General features: G+C 37.9%; 1 protein-coding gene across 15 annotated transcripts in view; it reads right to left on the bottom strand.

Moving 5' to 3' along the window:
* The window catches only part of RBMS3 (RNA binding motif single stranded interacting protein 3), a 1,080,848-nt gene that overhangs the window by 278,619 nt on the left and 779,984 nt on the right, over positions 1 to 22,245 (bottom strand). For all 15 annotated transcript variants that reach the window (XM_043595598.1, XM_043595585.1, XM_043595588.1 and 12 more), the window contains one exon: positions 586 to 743. In XM_043595598.1, the coding sequence (XP_043451533.1) occupies positions 586 to 743 (158 nt within the window). The remainder of the gene's footprint in view (positions 1 to 585; positions 744 to 22,245) is intronic.

Raw genomic sequence — 22,245 nt, 5'->3', positions numbered from 1 at the left:
ATATTCTTTTTTCTGTGCTGTGTAAAACATCAAAACCACACAGCTAGGGCCTCTTAAATGCAAATGCCCTCCTGACCCCCCTTATTTTTCTGGGTTCCTTGGGACTTTCCAACAATTCCTGTTTCTCAAATTCTTTCTTCTCTTCCTTCTCTTGACTGAGAAATTCTATCGTCTAATTCTTTGGAAATCAATGCAAAAGCATTTGGATGCTTTGTTCACCACATGGGCTCTTTAGCTTTGGGGTACTGGGCATTTATTACCACTAGCAGAAATTGGCAGCATCTGATTTTGCTAATCTACAGGCATAGAGAGAACTGGGAATTGGGTATGCATATCATTATGACCCAAGACACATATAACCATTCTATGTACATATTTTAGCAAGCACAACATATTTATAATTACAATGAAATTCTTTGGAGCGAGGCCAAGATACAGAGTCGGTTTGAAAAGCTACTTTTTTTGGAGGCGGGGGGGAAGGGGTAAAAACGTTCTATTGCTGTGGGCCTTATGCTAGAAAGGAACGGAATTAAAAGGGAATCATGAGAAAAGACAAGTAACACACGCATGTAACAAGTGTTTTACCTGGCAAAGCCAACGCCTCTGCTGACTCCATTAGCATCTCTTAGTATTCTTGTGGAAATGACATGTCCAAAGGGTTTCAGCATATTCTCAAGCTCCTGCTCATCCATAGAAATGGGGAGATTTGAGATGTATAGGTTTGTTGGGTCTTGCTCTTGTTGCTAAGGGGAAGAAACAAACGCATTAAGTTCTGAATACTGAAAAACTTATTCCACAAATGGCTAAACTTTTGCACGAACGGCAATATAGATTCCAATCTCCAACACACTCTTGAATGTTCCTTTTCTAAGGGTGCTACCTCTTTTTCATGAATTCCCTTCCTGTGGAGTGTTTCTTATAGAAACAATGTCATAAATGAAAACCAAGCTTTCTATTCAGCCTCCTTAGAAACGAAAAACAAACTTTTATTGCAAATGAACTAAGGAAATGTGTATTCTCTTTGATTACCACTAACTACCACTGTTACTACCCCTGCGTCAACCACCATCACCACTAGTTACTAATGTTGCACTCAGTGAGTGCTTACAACAGGGCTAAGCATTGTTATTCACAGTTAATGTGCATTATTTGAATCAACAATAAATATGATTGCTACCATTTTGCAGATGACAAAATTGATCCCTAACTTGTCCAAGTTACACAGCTGGTAAGTATCAAAGCCAGGGCTGAAATGTGGGGCTATCACCAAAGTCTATGGGCTATCACCAAAGTCCATAGGTTTCACTGTTCAGCTGCCTTCCACTAGACCCATGGCTGCGGGAGGAGGGGAGTCACATCAGCCTCAGCATCATTGTGGAATTTGCTAAACATGAAAATCCTCAGGGCTTACCCCAGAACTACTGAATTAGAAACTTTGAGGGTGGGACAAGCAATCTGTGTTTTGACAAGCCCTCCAGGTGATTCTGATGACTGCTCAAGTCTGGAAAATGTTATTCTACACCATACATGAATATTTATATATGAATGAGATAATGATGTCTATCATTTTCTAATCCAACAGCAATAGTGCTAAATAAGTTTCCTTAATAGAATGAGAACCCAAACAATTGCTAGCACTATCTCCATGTGTATGGACGCTCTCTATTTCACACACTGAATTAATGTTGGAATATAATTGTATATACGTTTCAAGATAAAACAACTGTAAACCTGCCATATTATAACCATATCAAAATATATCATATTTTTAAGTGCACCGTTACATTTTAACCAAAGCAACAACCTTAACTTCAAGGATAAGTGAGATTACATTAGAAAAAAAAATCCAAAATCTATAGGAAATGACATATGTAATCATAAAACATCTTTTGTGAAGAGATACCACATTCTGTAGAATATGTGAGGTTTTAAGCATGATGAAAAAAATACAATGAACAAGATTCCAAGTATTATTTCAAGTCAGAAAACCAGTTTTGGTATAAAACAAAACTATTATTGTTTTTAGTCTTGTTTTTTGTTTTATTTGAGAGACAGAGAGAGTGTGAGCAGGGGACAGGGGCAGAGAGAGAGAGAATCTTAAGCACGTTCCATGCTCAGCATGGAGCCGATGTGGCGATTTTTCCCACGACCCTGGGATCAGGACCTGAGCCGAAATCACGAGTTGGACATTCAACTTATTGAATCCACCTAAGCTACTGTTTTTAACTGCACTAAATATTCATACAGGTCATAATATTTTTATTAAGCTTTCAGATTAATAAGTTCTATCATTAGGTTAATTTTTTAAAACATAGTTTAGTTTCCAAGCTTTTGTATCACCATGGAAAATGGTGAACATAAACATAGAATCAATCAGAAAAAGACAACACAGCTTCAATATTTAGGAATAGTGTCAATGCAGAAACTATGCAGCTGTAGTCAGTCTCTTTCTCTTCCTCTCCCTCTCTCTCTAACACACACACACACACACACACACACACTAGCATGATCCTAGAGAGAAACAGAGATGATATTATCTGTTATTCATTCCTAAATGGTCATGATTATGTTTGTTTTTTGGTTGGTTGTGTGCTTTGCTGGGGTGGTGGAAAGAAAAAAGAAAATAAAAAGTCGTGTGTCAGATATGTTAATAAAGAATCTTGTGCACATACAATGTTTAAACTATTTCACTACCCACCATTTAATTTTAATCTTTATATTATCACTCCAAAGGTAGCTTGGCAAATATCATTATATTCATTGGATAATGAAGAAACGGAGCCATGAAGATTCATCATCTTGCCCAAGGACAATCTGATAATTAGTGACAGGGTTGGAATTAGATTTAGCAACCGGTTTCCTATCTTCCAGCTCAGTGTGTTTCTCACTAGCCCAGTGTTTCCCAAGCCTCAATCACCTGCATATTACCTGAGAAATTTTTGGCAGCCATGTATTTTTTTTATTTGCTTTCTTTAAATCAACATACCTCTGGCCTTAAATAAGTTCATTTAAAAAGTAATTTATGTTGCTACCAAACTAAAAAGCTGGTATTACCTGGCATACATAAATTACTGTAAGAACAGGAAATAAATCAGTGTTATTAAATTATAGCTAGATGCTGTTTGTTTGCAAAAGGCATTGACTCTCGTGATTGACTTTTTCTGTTACAAATGAGATGCGTAATTAAGACAGGAGTGAAAAGCATGCTAACAGCAGATGGATTCTTTTTGTTCTGGGAAGAGTCAAAATTGAGACAGAATTCCAAAAAGAATAATTTTCTTATGATGCAATTTCTGGACCCCACACACCTAGATTTGCTTAAGTTCCATGAGAGAGACATGTCCCACAGATTGAGAGTTCTGACATTAACCCTGAATTTCTTAGAGGGGGCACACGGTAGTCCCATGAATAGGTTAGAATTTGTCCAGTATTCTTCACCCCTTTGTCATTGATGAGGCTAAATAACCACAACCAGCCAATCCACTATCCCAGGGTACTGTACAGAACTTTTCATTTTCTCTAGGCAAGAACGTATTAGTTTATCCTGATGCAATTTCATTTCCAAATTCTCCAAGTGCAGAATGCAATGAAGCTTCTCAAAATCATGTGTGATAATCACGCAGAGCTTAGTTCATAAGGGGGTGGTCAGTAAGCTATTTTCTGAATCCAAATTCAAACAGCAAGGCTAACTCCTTAATTTGTATTCACAGAAAGAATATGTTGCGCAGTGTTATTTATTAAGTAATTCTGTCCTTTGAAATTCAGTATTAGTCTTGAATATATTTGTTGACTTGACAATAGAATTTAACTTCCGCATAAAATGAATTTTAGAGTAATACGTACACTCCTATTTTTACTTTTAATGTTATCTATGTATCAGGTTTATGTAAATTGATGGCAACTTTCAAAAGCTTCTTTGGCACTATGAACTACTAAAGAGCACCTGACTTTTAACTTTTCAGAAAAAAATTCTCATGTGAGAATTGAAATCTAAAACAACTTCAAGAAAAAAAAATTTTTTTTAACTTTTTAACTTAAATTTGCATGATCATTTAGTTCGAGAATGGACCTTAGGGGACATATTCTTCAATCTGATCATTTCATAAATGGCAAAAAAAAAAAAGTTAAAGGGGCAGTTATAACTTGCTCAAGTCCACCCAGCTAGCAACAGGCTAGAAATAGAACCCTGGTCCTCTTTACCTGGCGTGATGTCCTTACCAATTCATGACACTGCCTATTCTCTTAAGAAACAATGAATAACAGATAGCAGGTTGTAGTTCAAAGGAATTATTAGTACAGGCAAGAGTTAATACCTCTGAATTCCCTATTTTATTCATTTTTGCTTATTCATCAATTAACTTTAGCTATAGAATTAATTCTATCAAAAAAGAAAAAAAGTTCATGGCATTGGTCAGTATTTTTTACACACTCACAGAATGAATATTCTGCAATGTAAACTCATTTGTAAAAGTATATGACTACAATTCACATACATATTACACTGAATTGACCAGGTCACCAAAAGTAACTCCCCATTTTTGGTCTGCTTCTACACCTTTTCATGCAAGGATTTCTTGATTTATTATTAAATTGATTTTATTATTAAATTAAATTATTATTTAATAATGATTAAATTAAATTATTATTACTTATTATTAAATTCATTTAATTTTGTCATGAGATTGTGAAACAGCAAAGTATCCTCTCCATTATGAATGAAAGCAGAGACCTGTCATTTCACTCGAGAATATGTAAATAATTCATTTCTTCCTGAAATGACTTCCTTTTTCTTGCATTTTTTTGTATATGTAAATTGCCAAAATAAGATTTATTGGCACTCATTGGCTCTTTAACAGTAAGACAACTTCAGAGTTTCAGAGTATTTCAAGGTGGCTAAGGAAATGAATACAAATGGAGGATAATAATGGTCGCCCTTATCTAGATCAAAGGTTACATCTGTTGGGGAAAATCACTGTGAAGAAAAAATGTGATCACTGGTTGATCCATTAGTTGCACGTGGGCAGTTGGAGGCTCCTCACCCCCTCCCCTGTCCTTGGAATGTGGATTCCCCTTGCTTTCTCCACTCCCAGAGGCTGCTCCAAGGACACAGCCTTGAGATAATGATGTGAGGATGAGACCATCTGGATGGTATGCGTGATTGAACCCAGTTAAGGCTTTCATATAAACTTTTCAGATTTGGCAAGTGGGTAGAGAGATCTAATCATTTCATCACTGCCCAAGGTAAGCCTTGTATGCAAGTTCCTTTTACTCATGAAACCTGCCACTTACCTACCTGACTTGACTCTTTCCTTCCATCTCTCCCCATCCTCTGAGTACTGGGACCAGTTTCAGAATACACTTTGGAAGCTCCAAAGGAGCTTGTAAACCAACAGTATCTAGAGCTGTTTTTGGATACGCATGATGGCTGTTACATACACATGATTCTGAAAAAGGTAGTTAGTAGAACAAGACTTCAAAACTTAATCTGATAACACTCAGACTTGAAACTATTTAAATATTTAGGAAACAGCTTTAGCATTAGAGACTTTAGAACAATGTTTATTAAGCCATCTGGGGTGAAGACTGTTTTTATTTTCAATCTGTGATGGAGCAATATTTGTAAAATACAATGAAAATACATTAACAGAAAATAAAATAAAGTTGAAAGGTATGCAAAATAAAGCTGCTTTTTATTATTACATTTGATAGACCAAAATTACATTTGAATTAAATGTTGTATTGATGTGAAATTGTTACATAAGGTTTTAAATGCTTACTTACAATTTCTGTTACTTATTTCATTGTGAGCAGTACCATTTTGTGGACCAAACTTTAAGTAATAGTGTTTTAGGGGACTATGTTCCTTTTTTTTTCCATCACAATATAATACCCTATAGTTATTAGTTTTTGTTTACTTTGTATACTGTCAAGTCCTATTTTTAATCACAAAATTGTGTTACCGATTTATAGTCATTTTTGAACAATTACACAAACATGTCTCAAGATGAATTATCTGAAGCAGGGGTGACAGAACATCCAGAAATATCCTGAGGAAGTTTGAAATAACTTTAAAGCAAACATGTGACAATATAATACTTTAAAAATATGTTGGGAGGGATGTTCATACAGACTGAAGATAATAATATATTACCTTACAGAGAGCAGAGTTTCACAGTATTCAAAGTGGTTCAGGGTCATTTTATTTCATGTGGCCCTTTGTACTAATCCCACGAAGTAGGAAAGGCAAGCAAGAGTTATCACCTCCTTTCTACAAATGAGAAAACTGGTTCTGATATCTGGGAAGGGTGACCAAGGTCACATGGCTTAGTAGGCAAATAAACAACATCATAAGTGGTACTTTCTGACTCTCGATCTGATACTTTCTACTAGACTACACCAAGTCTGAGGATTGCCTAGAAATACTGCAATTCAATGGGTCTCCCCTATAGAAAGGAAAATCAATGGGGAGACGAAGGAGAAATTGTTTTTTTAATGGAATAGTCTATTTTAAATGTTGTAGCAATTTAAAAGTTAATAACATAAACTGTTTTCTCTCACCCTGAAACAGAAGCAAGGAGTCAGAGCCTCCCATGTAAACAACCGGCCTAAAGGCATCAGAGGTTTTGGAACTAGTTTACCACTAACTTTGTATAAAGTTGTCTAGTAATATTCTCAACACGTTTGGTGCATGGCTGTTGGAGTTGTGGCACCTCTAGACAAGGCCTGGAGGAAGCCTACAGTTCTGGCCATATTTACTTCAGAACCATACATGTATCTCCTGGTTATTTTACATGCCAACTTCCCTGTGCCACGGGGGGCGCAGATGGTTTGGACAAACATTATTCTGGATGTATCTGTGAGGATGTTTTCTGGGTGAGTTTAACATTGGAATTCATTGACTGACTAAAGCAGACTGGCCTTCTAATGTGGGCAGGTCTCATCCCCTAAGCTGAAGACCTGAACAGAACAAAAAGACTGAACTCCTGAGTTAAGAGAGTATTCCTCCCATCTGAGGGCCTTCAAGCTAGGACCATTTAATTTTCCTGCCTTCAGGCTCAAATTGACATGATGGTTCTTCCTAGGTCTCAAGCCTGGTGGCCTTCACACTGGAACTATATACCCATCAGCTCTCCTGGAGCCTTCTGCTTGATGACTGTAGATCTTGGGGCTTGTCAGCCTCCATAATCATGTGAGTAGATTCCATATAATAAATACATACATACAACATATATGTATATGTTATAAATATGTATCTCTCCTATTGGTTCTATTTCTCTGAAGAACTCTAATACAATGGGTTGTGTCAAATCTGTATTGCTATGAAACAATAAGGACACATGGTCAGCTCTGACCTTCACACTAGGACTGCTGTACTCCTTACTCGCAGAGCCATGGCCTTTGAGAGAGGCACCGCCTTTCCCTAAATGCTCCAGAATCCTACATCTGAGGTAACACATTAAAGAACAAAGGAAAAAGTAAAGAAGGTCTTCCAAGAAGTAGGCTTTCACCCCTACATGGTGGCTAATAAACCCTGTCCTGTTTGCTAAGTGGTGAAGGGGGTCACCCTGGGTTTTCAATCACCTTCTCCCTCTACTAGAAGAGAAAGGGTGATTTCTCTCCCCCTAGTTTCCCATGGTGATGGAGTTGGAGGAGGATGAGGCATATCAGTTTTTCCTCCCAAGGCACCAATAACAACAATTTCCCTAAAATAAGAATCAATAAGAACAGTCTCTATAAGGAACACATGTTTTAAAAGAAGCACTTAATTATTTCAGATTTAATGCAAACATAGCATTGGCAACTGGAGTTCATGTCCTCAAGTTCAGCTGGAGGGTTTAATTCTGGAAAACAAACTCGGCAGAGGCCTGACTGAAACCATGCCAGGTGCTTAAGACAACCTGCACCGCTGGTCATTTGCGCTATTCTTTAAGGCTTTTATTTCTAGATCAACTGAGCAGCCTCGAGTTGAGATGAGCAGAGAATGATTAAATGAGCCTCTCGAGTCTTTATGACTGAATTTGAATTACCTGTGGTCCTGGAACAGGTGGCCAGATTGGATTCCTGGCTTTCCTTGACTTCTCCCTCCACATGCACCTCATGAACTCGAGCTCAGTACCGCCCGTTATCAGCCCTGACGTGATGGTTTCTCCTGTGAGAAAATGCTAAATTAACATATTACAATATTGAGATCTCTCTATAGTTTTATTGTAATATATTACGGTATCACAAATATGTATGGTTTTGTACTCTGGGTCCTGACAGTCAGAAATTAGAACAGGAAACCAAACTATAGAGAACTACTCAATATTGTAAACAAATCGCACCGCGTTTTCTCAGAGTCCAATCCACCTCTCTGAATGGGTTCTCTGGGATGTCTATTTTATCAGCCTGTTGTGAACTCTGGGACAAAAAGTCATCGCTTTATTTGTTGACAATGACTATGATCCTCTTTCAAACAACCGGAAGCATGGAAGTGGTGTGAACACAGCTATACGTTTACCATGTTATCCTGTTACTTTCTTCTGGAATATCTGCCACGACACATATAAATAGAGAGCAGGGCGAACCATTTTGTATCTTCTGCCTAGGACGTGGCAGCTTAGATTTGCTGAGGCTCACATGAACACGTGAAATATACACGCATGTATCTCTGAGATGTAAAGATGCCAGGGATGTAGAGTTCCACTCGAGGGCAACCATTCTCATTGTCTTCCATGTAGATGACAGCCCCAGAGCACAACGCAAGTGGTCACTCTTAGAACTGTGCAAGAGTGCTTGCGTGGCTAACACCATGTCTAGGAAATTTTAGGGAGGCCTGATAAAATAAGGACACCCTGTTAAAGGTGAATTTCTGATAAATTACAAATAACTTTTTTAGAATAAGTATTCACACATATTGCATGGGGCACACCTATACTATAATATTCACTGCTACAAGGGATTAACATTACTATCATATTATGTAAATTATTTGCTGTTAGATAGGATTCATATTATTACTATTTTATGGTAAAATAGTATCAAATATTTCCTTATTTATTGATCTATTAAAGTTTATTTATTTGTTTTTAGAGAGAGAATGAGAGAGAGAGAGAGAGACAGCATGAGCAAGGGAGGGGCAGAGAGAGAGGGGAAGAGAGAGAGAATCCCAAGCAGCCTCCACAGTGTCAGCGCAGAGCCCGGCGTGAGGCTTGATCTCACGAATCTTGAGATCATGAGCTGAGCCGAAACCAGGAGTTGGACACTCAACCAACTGAGCCACACGGGCACCCCAAGAATTTAAGGATACATGACACTAAAAATTTAGTACAGTGCCAGCTACGTAGGGGAAATTCAGAAACTCATTATTCTTTCTATAATTACGATTAAATTAAAAATAAAGAAATTTAGGACATGGCAAGAGGACAGTCACTAACTAAATGTAAATCATGTATATAAAAGAACAATTATTACTATTTAGAACCTGTCCCTCTGCATTCCTCACAGGTGCAAACTTACTAGACATTAAATTATGTGGAGGTGGATATGTCCAACCGAAAGGGAGATCCTTAAAATGTGGCTACTGTATCAGCAAGAGAATCTAGAAATATATCATGGTGGGGAAGGGTGAACAGAACAATGCTCCTATCATTTATGAGCTAAAAAGATTAATGATTTATTACGAGGCTCATTAATCAAAATCGTATGGCTTTTTTTTCTTTCTTTCTTTCTTTTTTTTTAGGGAGCAATTCCACTGTTCAAGTCAATTAGCCCACCAAAGCTATTACACCAAAGAAGCTGGAATGTTATTCAGACTTCCCTGGGAGTATTTAGAGTATAAAATAAATGCTATTATTCAGAAGATACCAAATTGCTAAGCTTCTTAAATTCATACAATTGGGAACCTGCAGTACATTAAAATACTGAAACTCATTAAGAGTCTTTTCTTCCCAGCTTTAGAGTCATTGGCATTCTCAGCACAGTTAAGAACAATAAAAAGCTCCTGGCTTCCTAGAAAAGAGTGGCTTGCACTCCTCCAGCTCCACTTCAATGAATCACTGAGGCAGAACTGGTGCCCAGCCTTCGAGACAACAGCAGCTCCTGCTGGATTACCCTAATACTTGAATAGGACTGGAAAATGAGCTAACATGCTACATTAAGAGGAGAGAAAAGAGCAGCTAGCTTATAGCCATCCTTTACCTTCGTTAGCGCTCTATTCAAAGCATTTGAGCATAAATATACAAAATGTTAGTAATGATTTAACTCATAAAATAAGAATCGATGAGTCTCTGCTTATACAAGTGAATGACTAATGAGGGATCCTTTAAGTAGAATGGAAACTAATAAACGTAGAAGGGATGTTGGAATTGCAAAATCACCACTCGGCAGTCATAGTAATAATAATTGACTGATCTAAGAATGATCAACGATCAGTGTATGGCAAAAGAAGTGAGTGAAAGTTTGATGAGAAAGAAGAAATGGACATAATCTCAAAGAATTTCCCCCTAATCTCAAAGACTCCCCCCACCAAATATTTATTAATTACAAGGGGAAAATAGTAACTTTTCCATGGAGGTACTTAGTAGCCATTACTTTAAATGATCAAAGTAGCATCACCAAAATGGGAGAAGTGAACACCACGTGCCTCCTCATATGATGCACTAGAAGGCATTCACTGTGGCATTCATTCCACCAATGCATGCCCGGACTCTACCCATTGGAAAATATCAGACAGGCCCAAGTTGAGGGACATTCTATACAATAACTGGTCTGCAATCTTCAAAATGTCAAGACGAAGAAAGACTAAGGAACTATTCTACATTAAAGACACTAAAGAGACACAGTATGTAAATGTAACAATTGATCCTGGATCCCACCCCTGTAAAATGTGTGTTTACTATAAAGAACATTAGTGAGAATTGACTAACGTCTATTGATTAGACCTTTTTAGTGTATCAATGTTAATTTCCTGATTTTGATCATTTTACTCTGTAAGAGTGCCCTTGTTATTAGAAAATACAGTTGAAGTATTTATGCATAATGGGGCATGATGTCTGTAATTACTCTCAAGTATTTTAGAATAATGAGAATAATATGTATATATTTATGGAGAAAATGATAAAAGTGAATGTGAGAGATGTTTAGTATATGGAAAATCTGGATAAGAGATTATACTATTTCTGCAGCTTTTTGTAAGCTTGAAATCATTTGAAAATAGAAGTTAAAACAACTGCAAAAATAAAATAAACAAGCTATTACTCTTGATAGCTAAAATCCCCCCAAAATAAATATTCATTTTAAGTACTTCACCTTATAAAAGAAACATAAGGCAGTACACATTCTTTGTCTTGCATTCAGACTTACTCCCTCAAGACAGAGAGAACAAAAACCATGGAATTCAGCATCTGTGTCCCTTGATACAAGGTGATTACCATACTCAACACCTTGGACAGTGTCCATTTGTCCAGCTCATTAGCATACTTTTAGCTCATGGTCTCTGCTAAGAGTTTTAGTAATATATCTGCTTGGGTGTTTGAACAGAGACAATAACGATGGAGACTCAAACTAGATCCCAGGAATCTAGAAAAAACAGTGCATAAAAGGAGAGTGAGATGAATTCACTTTTAAGTATAGACATAATTCTTCTCCAACACCACCATGCTTCCTAAGACCCTGGCAGATTTTCTCCTCATTATGTAGCCTATATATGCAGTATCAGGATTATTTCCTCCTTCATATACACGAAACCGATGATTTGGAGAGTAACTTGTAATTTCACACACAACATGGGGTGAGTCAGTGGTCACTCAATTTGAATAATGCACAGATTAGTGAGGCATCTGAGGGCAATTTTGCCCCCAGGAGACATTTGGCAATATCTGGAAACATTTTTTTTTTGTCACAACCGTAGTAAGGGGGCTGCTCTTGGTATCCCACAACATACAGGAAAGCCTCTTACAACAAAGAGTTATCTGTGAAAGAAAATATCTGTCTGGCCAAGGTTGAGCATCCTGATATCAACCCCTCTAAAGAGAAAAAAAAATGTATACATATACACATATGTGTGTGTGTGTGTGTGTATACACAATATGTACGTATATGTATAAAATATGTATATATACATATAATATATATGTATATACACAAAAATATGTATACACAAACACACGTGTGTGTATATACATGCACATATAAATACCATTATTAGATATCTATCACTCTATATTAGTAGATATTATGTTTTATATAAATATACACAGTAGACTTCCAGCTTTGACTTGGTTGTTTTCATTAAAGAGAACTCAAATATATGCAAATGCTTAATTAATGAGGTAAAAATGCCTCTGTTTGTAGCTCGTATGCAACTAGTAAACCAAATACACTTTAAAATTGCATAAACGCAAAGTTGCATAACCAATACAATTTAATTAAAACATTAATTGAGTATCACGGATGATGTTGCTTGCAACGTGAATATGTTTTTGACTGCTGCGCATCAAATATTTTTGAAATTCATGGGCTATGTTCTCTTTGCCATGTGACACTGTGATCCTTCACCACTTCCTTGTATTTGCATTACTATAAAATCTTCATCTGGGCTTAGCTTGCCAGGCTAACAGCTTTCATGTGGCTTGAAAGCATCATTTACTGATTACATCTGCCTGGTTCTTTCCTCATCAGTCCCAGACAATGACAGTAGGCCTCTTTGGCACAATGTGATTATAGACATAAATACAGACACAGGCAGTGACATCAACTGGTCAGCCAGATGATCTCAAATATGCTTTCATAACCTTTTAAACTTAGAGTCATAGGATGGAAATCCCCAAGTTTGCAAATTCTCATAGGGAACTCATGAATCCTTAAGAATCACTTCCATGGACTTTGTTGAGAAAGATGCCAATACAATGAAAAACCACCAGGGATTTCTGTGGCCAATCTGGTTTCAGACCCAGATGTATTACTTGCATATTAGCTACAGGGAAGCATATATATACATTCATACACACATCCTGTAATTCTGGGCTAGTGAGTTCACTTCCTTAAGCCTTTGTCTCCTCACCATTTAAAAGGAGGATACTGCTACCATAGAGTTAAGGTGAGGGTGAGAGTTACAAGGACACTTTATAGATGTTAGTATTATAGATGTTAATATCTATATCTTCTCCTCCTCTTAAGCTGCCATACACATTCACTGGTTGCCTGGCTATATTTTCTTCTCAAGTAAATGAGAAACAAGATAAAATTAAGCACTTGAGGAGGCATGTAACCGTCAATTTTAGAAGCCTGTATTAAAGAAAGCACTAAATAAAAATGTACCTATTTACAGGTAAAGGTATTTAATTTATTAGCTATTCTGTGAAAACTACCTTATTTAGCATACAGCAAATCAGAAATCAAAGAAGACAGGTAGAAAATGGGCAAGAGAACAGAAATCACAGCTTCCTTTTATGGTTTTTTTTTCCATTTCCATTTTATTGTGAGCATTTTAAAAAGTGCCAGATTATGACTGACAAAGGTTAAATATGATCAGATTTACACAGAGAAAGGATTGATGAATTTCAAATTAACTGAAAGGAAAACATTACAAAATCCATGGAATTCAAAACATTTTCCAGGCAGGTGGAAAAGCCAAGTTCCTCAGGCAGGAAAGAGCTGCCTCTTCATGAGGTCAAGGAAACAGGCCAGTGGATGGGACACACTGAGTAGGTAGAGGCATGAAATGACAATGTGAAGGTATGTGGGGGCCATCAGTTGGGCATTGTAGGCCATGCCGAGCTGCATGATGGGAACTGGGATCATGTTCTTATGTGTAATGGGAAAGCACTGAAGAAGTTAAGGTGGGAGTGGGGTGGGGAAAACATGACCTGATTTGTTGAAAAAAGAAATCTGGAAGAAAACGGAGAACTACGAAATAGGGTAGGGTTCCCATTAGGTGGGAAGCTTTTGCAATAGATCAGGAGAGTGATTATGGATACAGCAGTGGAGATGATGGTAAAGTAGGTGGCTTAAACAAAATCTGTTTTTAAGGTCAATTCTATATACTTCTGCATGGCTGCAATATGAGGAATATGAGAAAGGAAGATTCAAGGATTATCTCAGGGTTTTGAGATTTGCATCTTCACCCGCAAAATTACTATTTATTGTGGAAGAAGACATGGAGAGCCAAATTTGAAGAAAGAAATCTAGAACTCTCTTGGATACTTTAAGTTTAGATATCTACTTAGTTTCAAGAGTAGTGATGGTGTACAAATATAAACACCCAAGAAACCTGGAATCTCCTAAATCCAATTTTATAGACTAGCATGGCCAAGCACATTTATAGAACTAAGAAGACAGGAAACATATTTTCCTTGCAAGCAAAGGAATGCACACATCCGATCATAAAATATTACTTCAGAATCCAAGGCATCTGAATGATAACCATGCCCAAGATTTTCTCGGAGGACAGAGAAGACTTGCCCAACCTCCCAAATCAAGTCTGGAGCTGGAAATTAGATTCTCCCAGCTGCTGATTCAATATGTCTGTCTTTAGGAAAATTTTCCAGACTCTTATAAGGAATATTTTCACAATGCATAAGTTCCCTTCAAATTATTTAGTTGTGGAACCTTGTAGTCAAAGCATGGCTTGTGCATCAGCAACCGTTGGTGGTTAGAAATGGAGGAAGTCAGGTGCTACCCCCGACCTGCTAAAGCAGATCTGTATTTTAACAAGATCTGCAGGTGATTCATGTGTACATAAGAGTTTGAGAGGCACTGTTATAGAAGTTAAATCACTCTTGGATTTAGGGAGGATTATTTAGCAAACCTCTAGATTCACACAGTAAAATGAAGACAAATACTGGCATTGTTCTCACTCAAATGATCATCTAGCCTACTCTAATATTCAGTGAGAAAAGCTGCCATTGAAAATAACAAACTACTGTGGGCATGAACTGACTTGGAAATGTATCCAAGGTACCTTGCTGATTTTTTTTAACAAAGCTAGTTAAAGAACAGTATGCAGGGCAGGATTGTAGGTGATGCTCTATGGTCATAGGGCTCCACAGCACATCCCCTCGGCCCATCTGACTACAACACATCCAGCTGGACGTTCACAGGCACCACTGCCAGTCCCATGACAAGCAGGTGCTGGGGGTCTCGCCACTCTGCCTTTTCCAAAGCTGCAGAAGGCTGCTCAGTGCACATAGGCATAGCCCAAGGTGCAGGGTAGTTCACAGCCTGGGGACAAATTCCAACCAATGGGGTATGGAAGTTGAACAATAAAAGCTTCAGCCTCCTCGTCTGATGTGCATTCTACATGGCTCCTCAGAGTTCTCCAGCAAAAATGAGCTCCAATCACCAAAGTCTGTTTATTAGAACATCCCTTTTGGACTTTTCTCCCATCTCCAACTCATATTCTTCATTCCTTTACTTCTATTTTGTGGATCACTTCCCAAGTAAACTAATCAAATCCTTGTCTCAGAATCTGCTCAGGAGGAAGGAAACTAATGCTATGTTTAAAGTGTATATAATACAGGGGCATTTGGGAGGCTCAGTTGGTTGAACATCAGACTCTTCCCTTTGGTTCAGGTCATGATCTCATGATTTCATGAGTTCGAGCCCTGTGTCGGGCTCTGTACTGGCAGCCTGGAGCCTGCTTGGGATTCTATCTCTCTCTCTCTCTCTCTCTCTCTCTCTCTCTCTCCCCCCCCCCCTCTCTTTTTCTGTCCCTTCCCCACTCACACTGTCTCTGTGTCTCTCAAAATAAATAAATAAACTTAAAAATATTTTTTAAAAGCGCATATAACACAGATATGTTACAGACACAAGCATACGGACAAATGCATGTCTATGCACGGGGAGAGATGAGGAGACTTATCTAGAAAAATGATGTTGGTCTCTATGGGTAAATTTACAAGGGGCTCACATTGACATTTCTGTAGCATTATGTATGATTACTATTATTTTACATTGGATGCTATTTTGATAAACTTAAGAAAAAGGGAAAAATGGAAAACATCAGGAAGGGGCCTGTACAAAAGAGAGATAACACAATCCAGTGCATATAAAATTATATACTAGGAGCTGTCATTTTTGATTGTCCCTCTGTGGCTTTCCTTTCCCAAGAGAATCTGACTGATAATGACGATGGGTTCCTTCAGAAAGAGTGGTTCTTCGTCATTTTTATGAATTTTTTGTCCTGAGAAATACAAAGTGTCTACGCCAAATTTCAAAATCAAGGATCCTGAAAAGACAGTATATAATGAAGAGATCTAATCAGGTTATTATCAACTTGCCATGCAGTGAAATCATTTTCTGCCTCTCTTCCTTCACTTTTGAAGTCTGCGCTAGAATTACCAATTCTCAAGGTTATTGCTCATGAGGTGAGTGAGAGCACTGTAAGAGTTCAGGCCCCACATTTTTGTGTAGTCTTAACGGGTCAATGGCCTCATTACCATACACATTCAAGAATGGTGCTAACTTCCCCAGAAATAGGAAAATATTTTTTAAAAATCAGCCATGTATTAGTTCTAATTTAAAAGACACAAACCCAGATAGATCCCCAAAGCTGGATCTCATGATTTTGTCATAATTTTCATTTTAATGCTAGTAATTTAAAATTCACATTTGAGGAATACATGGGGTGGGGAGGAGGGCAGAAGACAAAGGAGAAGTGAGAATGTGATTATTACAGAAATGAAGGCATAAGCTTCGTACAATGCATGGCAAAGGAAAAGAATATTGACTGGAAGTGAACAAGCGTATGTCAAAAACCAAACTAAACCACAACTATAATATCAAAAGAACAGTGTGAATAATGTGCAGTGAGTAACAATACTAAGGATGACTACACTTTATTAAGCTCTTCCTTTGTGTTGAGCACCATGCCTTGCATTATCTCTAATACTTATGTTTAGCAGTCACAGTGGGTATTATTGTCATCACTACTTTAAACATGAAAAAATGGACACTATGTGAGGGTAAAGGACTGATCTAAAATCACACCGTGACCAGAGTTAAGATTCAAACAAGACCTGGGACTCTGGAGTCAAAGCTCTAAACCGATAGCAGATTACCACCAATAGCATAACTTGTGCCAGCTCAAAATATCCAAAAACATGTGCCTTAAAATCAAGTGCTATGGCTGAAATGAAAAGAAAAAAATGATATGCGTGAGATACACATATATTGATAATCACTTCTTGGCTTACTATACCAGCCATAAACATGACTTGCCATGAGAGAAACAAATTAGGAGATACTGATCCATATTTTGTTAACAAAACTTCAGCAAACCAGAAGCTACTAGGACATGTGGAACAAAGAAATTAATGAAAAGGAAACACATACCTACTTTTTTGGCCTGCTACCATCACAGAATAGTACTTAGAAGCAAAACTAGAAAAAAAACCCTAAATATCCTACAAAATGGGAAAGCTTAATTTACTATATTTCCATAAAATGGAGGATCTTGTGGTTATTAAAAATGATTCTCACAGAAAGCTTTGATAAAAGAAAATATCAATGTCATAAAGTTATATGGGGAAAGCAGGCAAAAAACAAAAAAAAAAATGTGTTGGCACATAACACATTTGCACAGAAAAGAGCCAGAAGAAAACATCAACTTTTTAATAATGGTTATCTCTGAGAGGGGGCATCAATAACACACTTTCTGTTTCCTTCTTTCTTACTTATCTATGGTTTCGAATTTTTTAATATAGAAAGGATAAGATTTGTCACATTACCAAAATAACAAACTTAATATAAATTCAGAACTGAATTTCTCTCTTGTTTGTTTTCAGAAAGTCATGGATGACTCCTTTGCTTTTCAAGAACAATGCAATAATCAAATATGTTGACCCAGTTATCTCCGTCCGGATATCTTTATTCTGGTAGCTGTGTGAAGATGTCTAGAGGATACACTTCCAGAAGTAGAATAATTAAAGGGAATACAGATTTAATATGTTTTAGGTAATCCCCCCAAGTTGTATCAATTTATACCTCTGCCAACTGTATTCAAAAGTTTCATTTCCTCACACGTCTACTCTATCAGCATGACCCATCTTTCTAATCTTTGGCAACCTATTTGCTGAATTTGAGGGGCACTTAAGACTTCTGCTCTTAGAGTCATTGAAATTCAAACATTATATTTCAAGATCCTTATTTTTATGTATGTATGTATGTATGTATGTATGTATGTATGTAGTATGTGGATGTATTTATTTTACTTCATAGGAATTATAAGCCAGAACAAAAGATGAAAAAGGCATGAAAGGGTATTCAGACTGGTTTGGGATTTGTGCAGGGGAAATGAGCCTACATCGAAGAAACATGCACAAATAGGATAAGGCGTCTGATGCAGTAAATTGAACAATTCCTTCATCGAACACTCACAATGCCCCAGCAGGTAGTATACTTGCAAAAGAAATGATTTGTTACTAGAGAGCTGAGATCACGGTTTTACCTTTGACCTTGAGACTGGGTTTTCACTTCTCAGTTAACAAGTCTGTAAAACAAAGGCCGGTGACAGAAACAGCCACTCAGCAGGCAATGATGAGTAAGGAATCTGCACACAGAATGTACAAGGGGCTTCTCCAAGGGAAGATGGTGCCATCACAGCACACTACTGAAGTGTGTCTCAGTCGCATGATTGGAAGACAATGTGCACTGATTTCAGCAAAGTAACAGCAGGGAGACGCATAATTTTAGGATGATCTACACGGCTTATGCTATAGGTAGAAATTTTGGAAAAGTGTGGAAAGTAGAGCTGCGAGGAAACACAGTATGGCCTACAGAGAAAACAGGGGAGTTGAGTCAGAAACACTCATTTTCCTAGTTGACCAGTTGCCCAGTCTCTCTGAATTTCATCTGTCTCCGCCATAAATGAAGCTCGTTCTACCAATATCATGGAGCTGCTGGGTCAGACAGGTGAGGACATTTATGAAATACCCGTAAGCACAATGTTTGACATATATGGGCAGCTCACCCAGCCCCTGGATTTCACACAGATTCGTTAAAGAAATAAATGCTTGACCGGAGGCCATTATTTTACAATTCACAAAGGACAGGGAAATCACCTTCTGGAAAATGCTCTTGAAAACCAGCATTTCAAACAAAACCACTAATTGGGCAGATGTAGTGTGGGTGGGGGTGAGGGACACGGAAGAATGGAATTATCTTCAAGAAGTTATGACTTTTAATTGTTTCCCCCCCCCAAAAAAGATTAAAACAATTCGCTATTATCTATCTGATGAAATGACACAAGATCCCCTTGAACTTTCTAACATAGAAAATATACAGAACATCTACCTAAATAAACAAACCTAGCCCAAGGAAGAAAGATTTGCCTTAAGGCTGTAACTTCTGCTATATTTATCATGGGCTAAGTTTCAAAAAAGAGCCTATTCAATGCTGCCCCCATTTCTTCAGAGCCATTACCCGAGTGCTTGTGTGCATGTGTGCGTGCATGTGCGTGCCAAAATACCTAAAATTACTTTCTATGACCTAATCCTACCTGACATGTTGAATGGAAAAAAAAGTAAGATAAAGTAACCTACTAAATATACTTCATCTTTGTGCTTCTAGGAAGAAGAGAGCTGAATATCCATTCTCATCTATACCTTGTGTTCCCTCCCCTACGTGCGATCCCTACCAAGGTTATCTTACCAAATTTCATGAGTTTAAAATCCAACCCAGGTCCACCTCCACTCCTGTCCTTTCCTTTCATCTCTAGACTCCCATCCCCAACCACCTACTGAACATTTCCATTTGTATGTCTCACAGGCTTGAGACATACAACTCACTCCTGCCCCAGCTCGCTGCTTCCCAGCCCTCCTCACTTTGTAATGCTAACTCTTCCAAGGCTCAGGTCACAAAACTTGGAAGTTATCCTTGACTCTTCCTTCTTTTATCTTTTGCATTCCATCACTGACCCCTATTAATTCTACTTTCAAAATCATTCAGAATTCAACAGCTTCTTCCCACCTTTACTGCTGCCCACTGGTCCAGTCCACTGTGGTCTCTGTGCCGGGTTATTACAATCACCTCCTAACTGGTCTCCCTGCCTCCACCCTTGCCCACCTATACAGTTAATCTCAACTCAGCAGTTCCATAGATTGAGTAATCCTTGCTAAACTGTACATTCGGTCATATAAATTCCCTGCTCAAAATCTCAAGGGTTTCCATTTCAGAATAATAGCAAATGTCCAAAAAATGACCTAGAAGCCCTAGTCTACCATTTCTTCTGCCTCTCGCTCACTCTACTTTAGCCATTCAGGCTTCCCTGATATTCCTCACACACTCAAGGAATTTTTCTGCCTTAGGACTTCTACACTTGAGGTTTCCTCTGCTTAGAATCATCTTGCTCCCAGAGTATTGCCTGGCTCTCTCCTTCACTTCCTTCAGATCTTTGTAACAATGTCACCTCAGAGAGGCCACCCCTTAGTATTTTATTTAGAATTGCACACAGATATCTTTACCTCACTCCCTTTACATGCCATATTTTCCTCTAGAACAATACGACTTACCATATTTTTCTTATTTTGTTATCTTTCTCTCCTAGGATAGTATAAGCCTCATGGAGTAGGATATATATATATATATATATATATATATATATATATATATATACATACATACATATATATGCATATATTTGCTTTATTCATTCATGTGGCCCTGGCTCCTATAAAATATCTTGGCACATAGTAGGTGCTCAATAAATATTTGTTGAAAAAAAGAATTGATTTTTAGCAAAGTTTTGGAGCTGGTTTCACTGCTCTAAAGACAGTGTATGTGCTTAGAGGAAGCAAGGATACGGTGTGTGAGCATGCATTAGGGGAGGGAGCCCTTTCTCATGTTTTTTTTTTCCTAGCATTTAATTAATTTATTTGTTTGTGTTTGTTTACTTAGAGAGAGAATGAAAGAGCGAGAGCGAGAGCGAGAGCGAGAGCGAGAGAGAGAGAGAGAGAGAGATTGATTCCCAAGCAGGCTCCCTGCAGTCAGTGCAGAGCCCAATGTGGGGCTCGATCTTGTGAACTGTGAGACCATGATCAAAGCTGAAATCAAGAGCTGGACACTTAACTGACTTAGCTGCCTGGGCACCCCTCTAGCAGATTTAAAGAGAAAGTGAAGTGGAGGGGCAAGGACTAGAGAATTTTCCTATGTCAGAAATCTAAACAAGATACAAGTATGATGATTATTCTCACTTTCTCGATGGTATACATCTCTTTTGCAGAGTTAGTCTCCTCTCGAGAGGAGGCAGCATAGGATGTGGACATCTAAGTATGTGGTATACTCACAGAATCAGGAAAAAACAAGTCCTCTAGGGACTAGGCTGCCTGTAGGTTTGCATCAGTCTCTTTTTTCACTCTAGGACTGATATACCAGGGAGCCTAGGAGAATGGCACAGTACATCTTATATTTCTCTTCAGTGTGAAGGACCTTATTATAATATCTCTTAAGGGTTTTAATAACACTTATATGGGGTCAGTAGGCAGACACCTGAGCCAGGAGAGGCTGAAGAGATTCTACCAAGGCCTGGATGTGAACATTAATGAAAGAGACGGGAAGAAGAAATGCCATGCAATTGATAACTTTTCTACAGATTTTACCAAAAAAATATGCAATCTGTGGTACAAGGGGATTTGCTTGAATCGCAGTATTTAATAAAAGCTCAATACTCAGTATTATCTAATAGATATTTGTAATAGCAACCTGTCACGAGGAAGGTTATAAGTTTCACTGTTGCCAAAATCACATCCTCATAAAAAAGTTAGGGATGACTTTAAATCTCCCTTTGTGAAAAACAGAAAATAGCCTTCTCCTAGATAATGAGCCACAAAAAACAAATTAAGGGGGAAGTTTCTGATCCTCTAAGCTGTAGGCTTTACTGTGAGGGAAAAAATACTGTATCATAGTTAAGCACATACAGAGGAGAAAAGGAACAGCAAGAATATAGTGCTCTTATTCACAAGCCACCCAAAGATAGAGGAATTTTTTACTCCTTTAGTAGTTATGCTAGTATTTACTTTTGCATTGATAAATACTACACTTGGTTTGCCTGATTACTTTCCTTACTAGGGTTGAGCCACACAATCACAAAAGACAATAGTTAATCCTCATTAAAAACACTTTTTTACATTTATTTATTTTTGAGAGACAGAGAGAGATAGAGCACAAGTGGGGGAGGGGCAGAGAAAAGGGGACGCAGAATCCAAAGCAGGCTCTAGGCTCTGGGCTGTCAGCACAGAGCCAGAGGCGGGGCTCAAACTCACAAACCGT

This window comes from Prionailurus bengalensis, chromosome C2, assembly GCF_016509475.1.
Source record: "Prionailurus bengalensis isolate Pbe53 chromosome C2, Fcat_Pben_1.1_paternal_pri, whole genome shotgun sequence".
Classification (NCBI taxonomy): domain Eukaryota; kingdom Metazoa; phylum Chordata; class Mammalia; order Carnivora; family Felidae; genus Prionailurus; species Prionailurus bengalensis.
The sequence above is the reverse complement of the archived record's forward strand: the minus strand, read 5'-3'. Positions and strand labels throughout refer to the sequence as shown.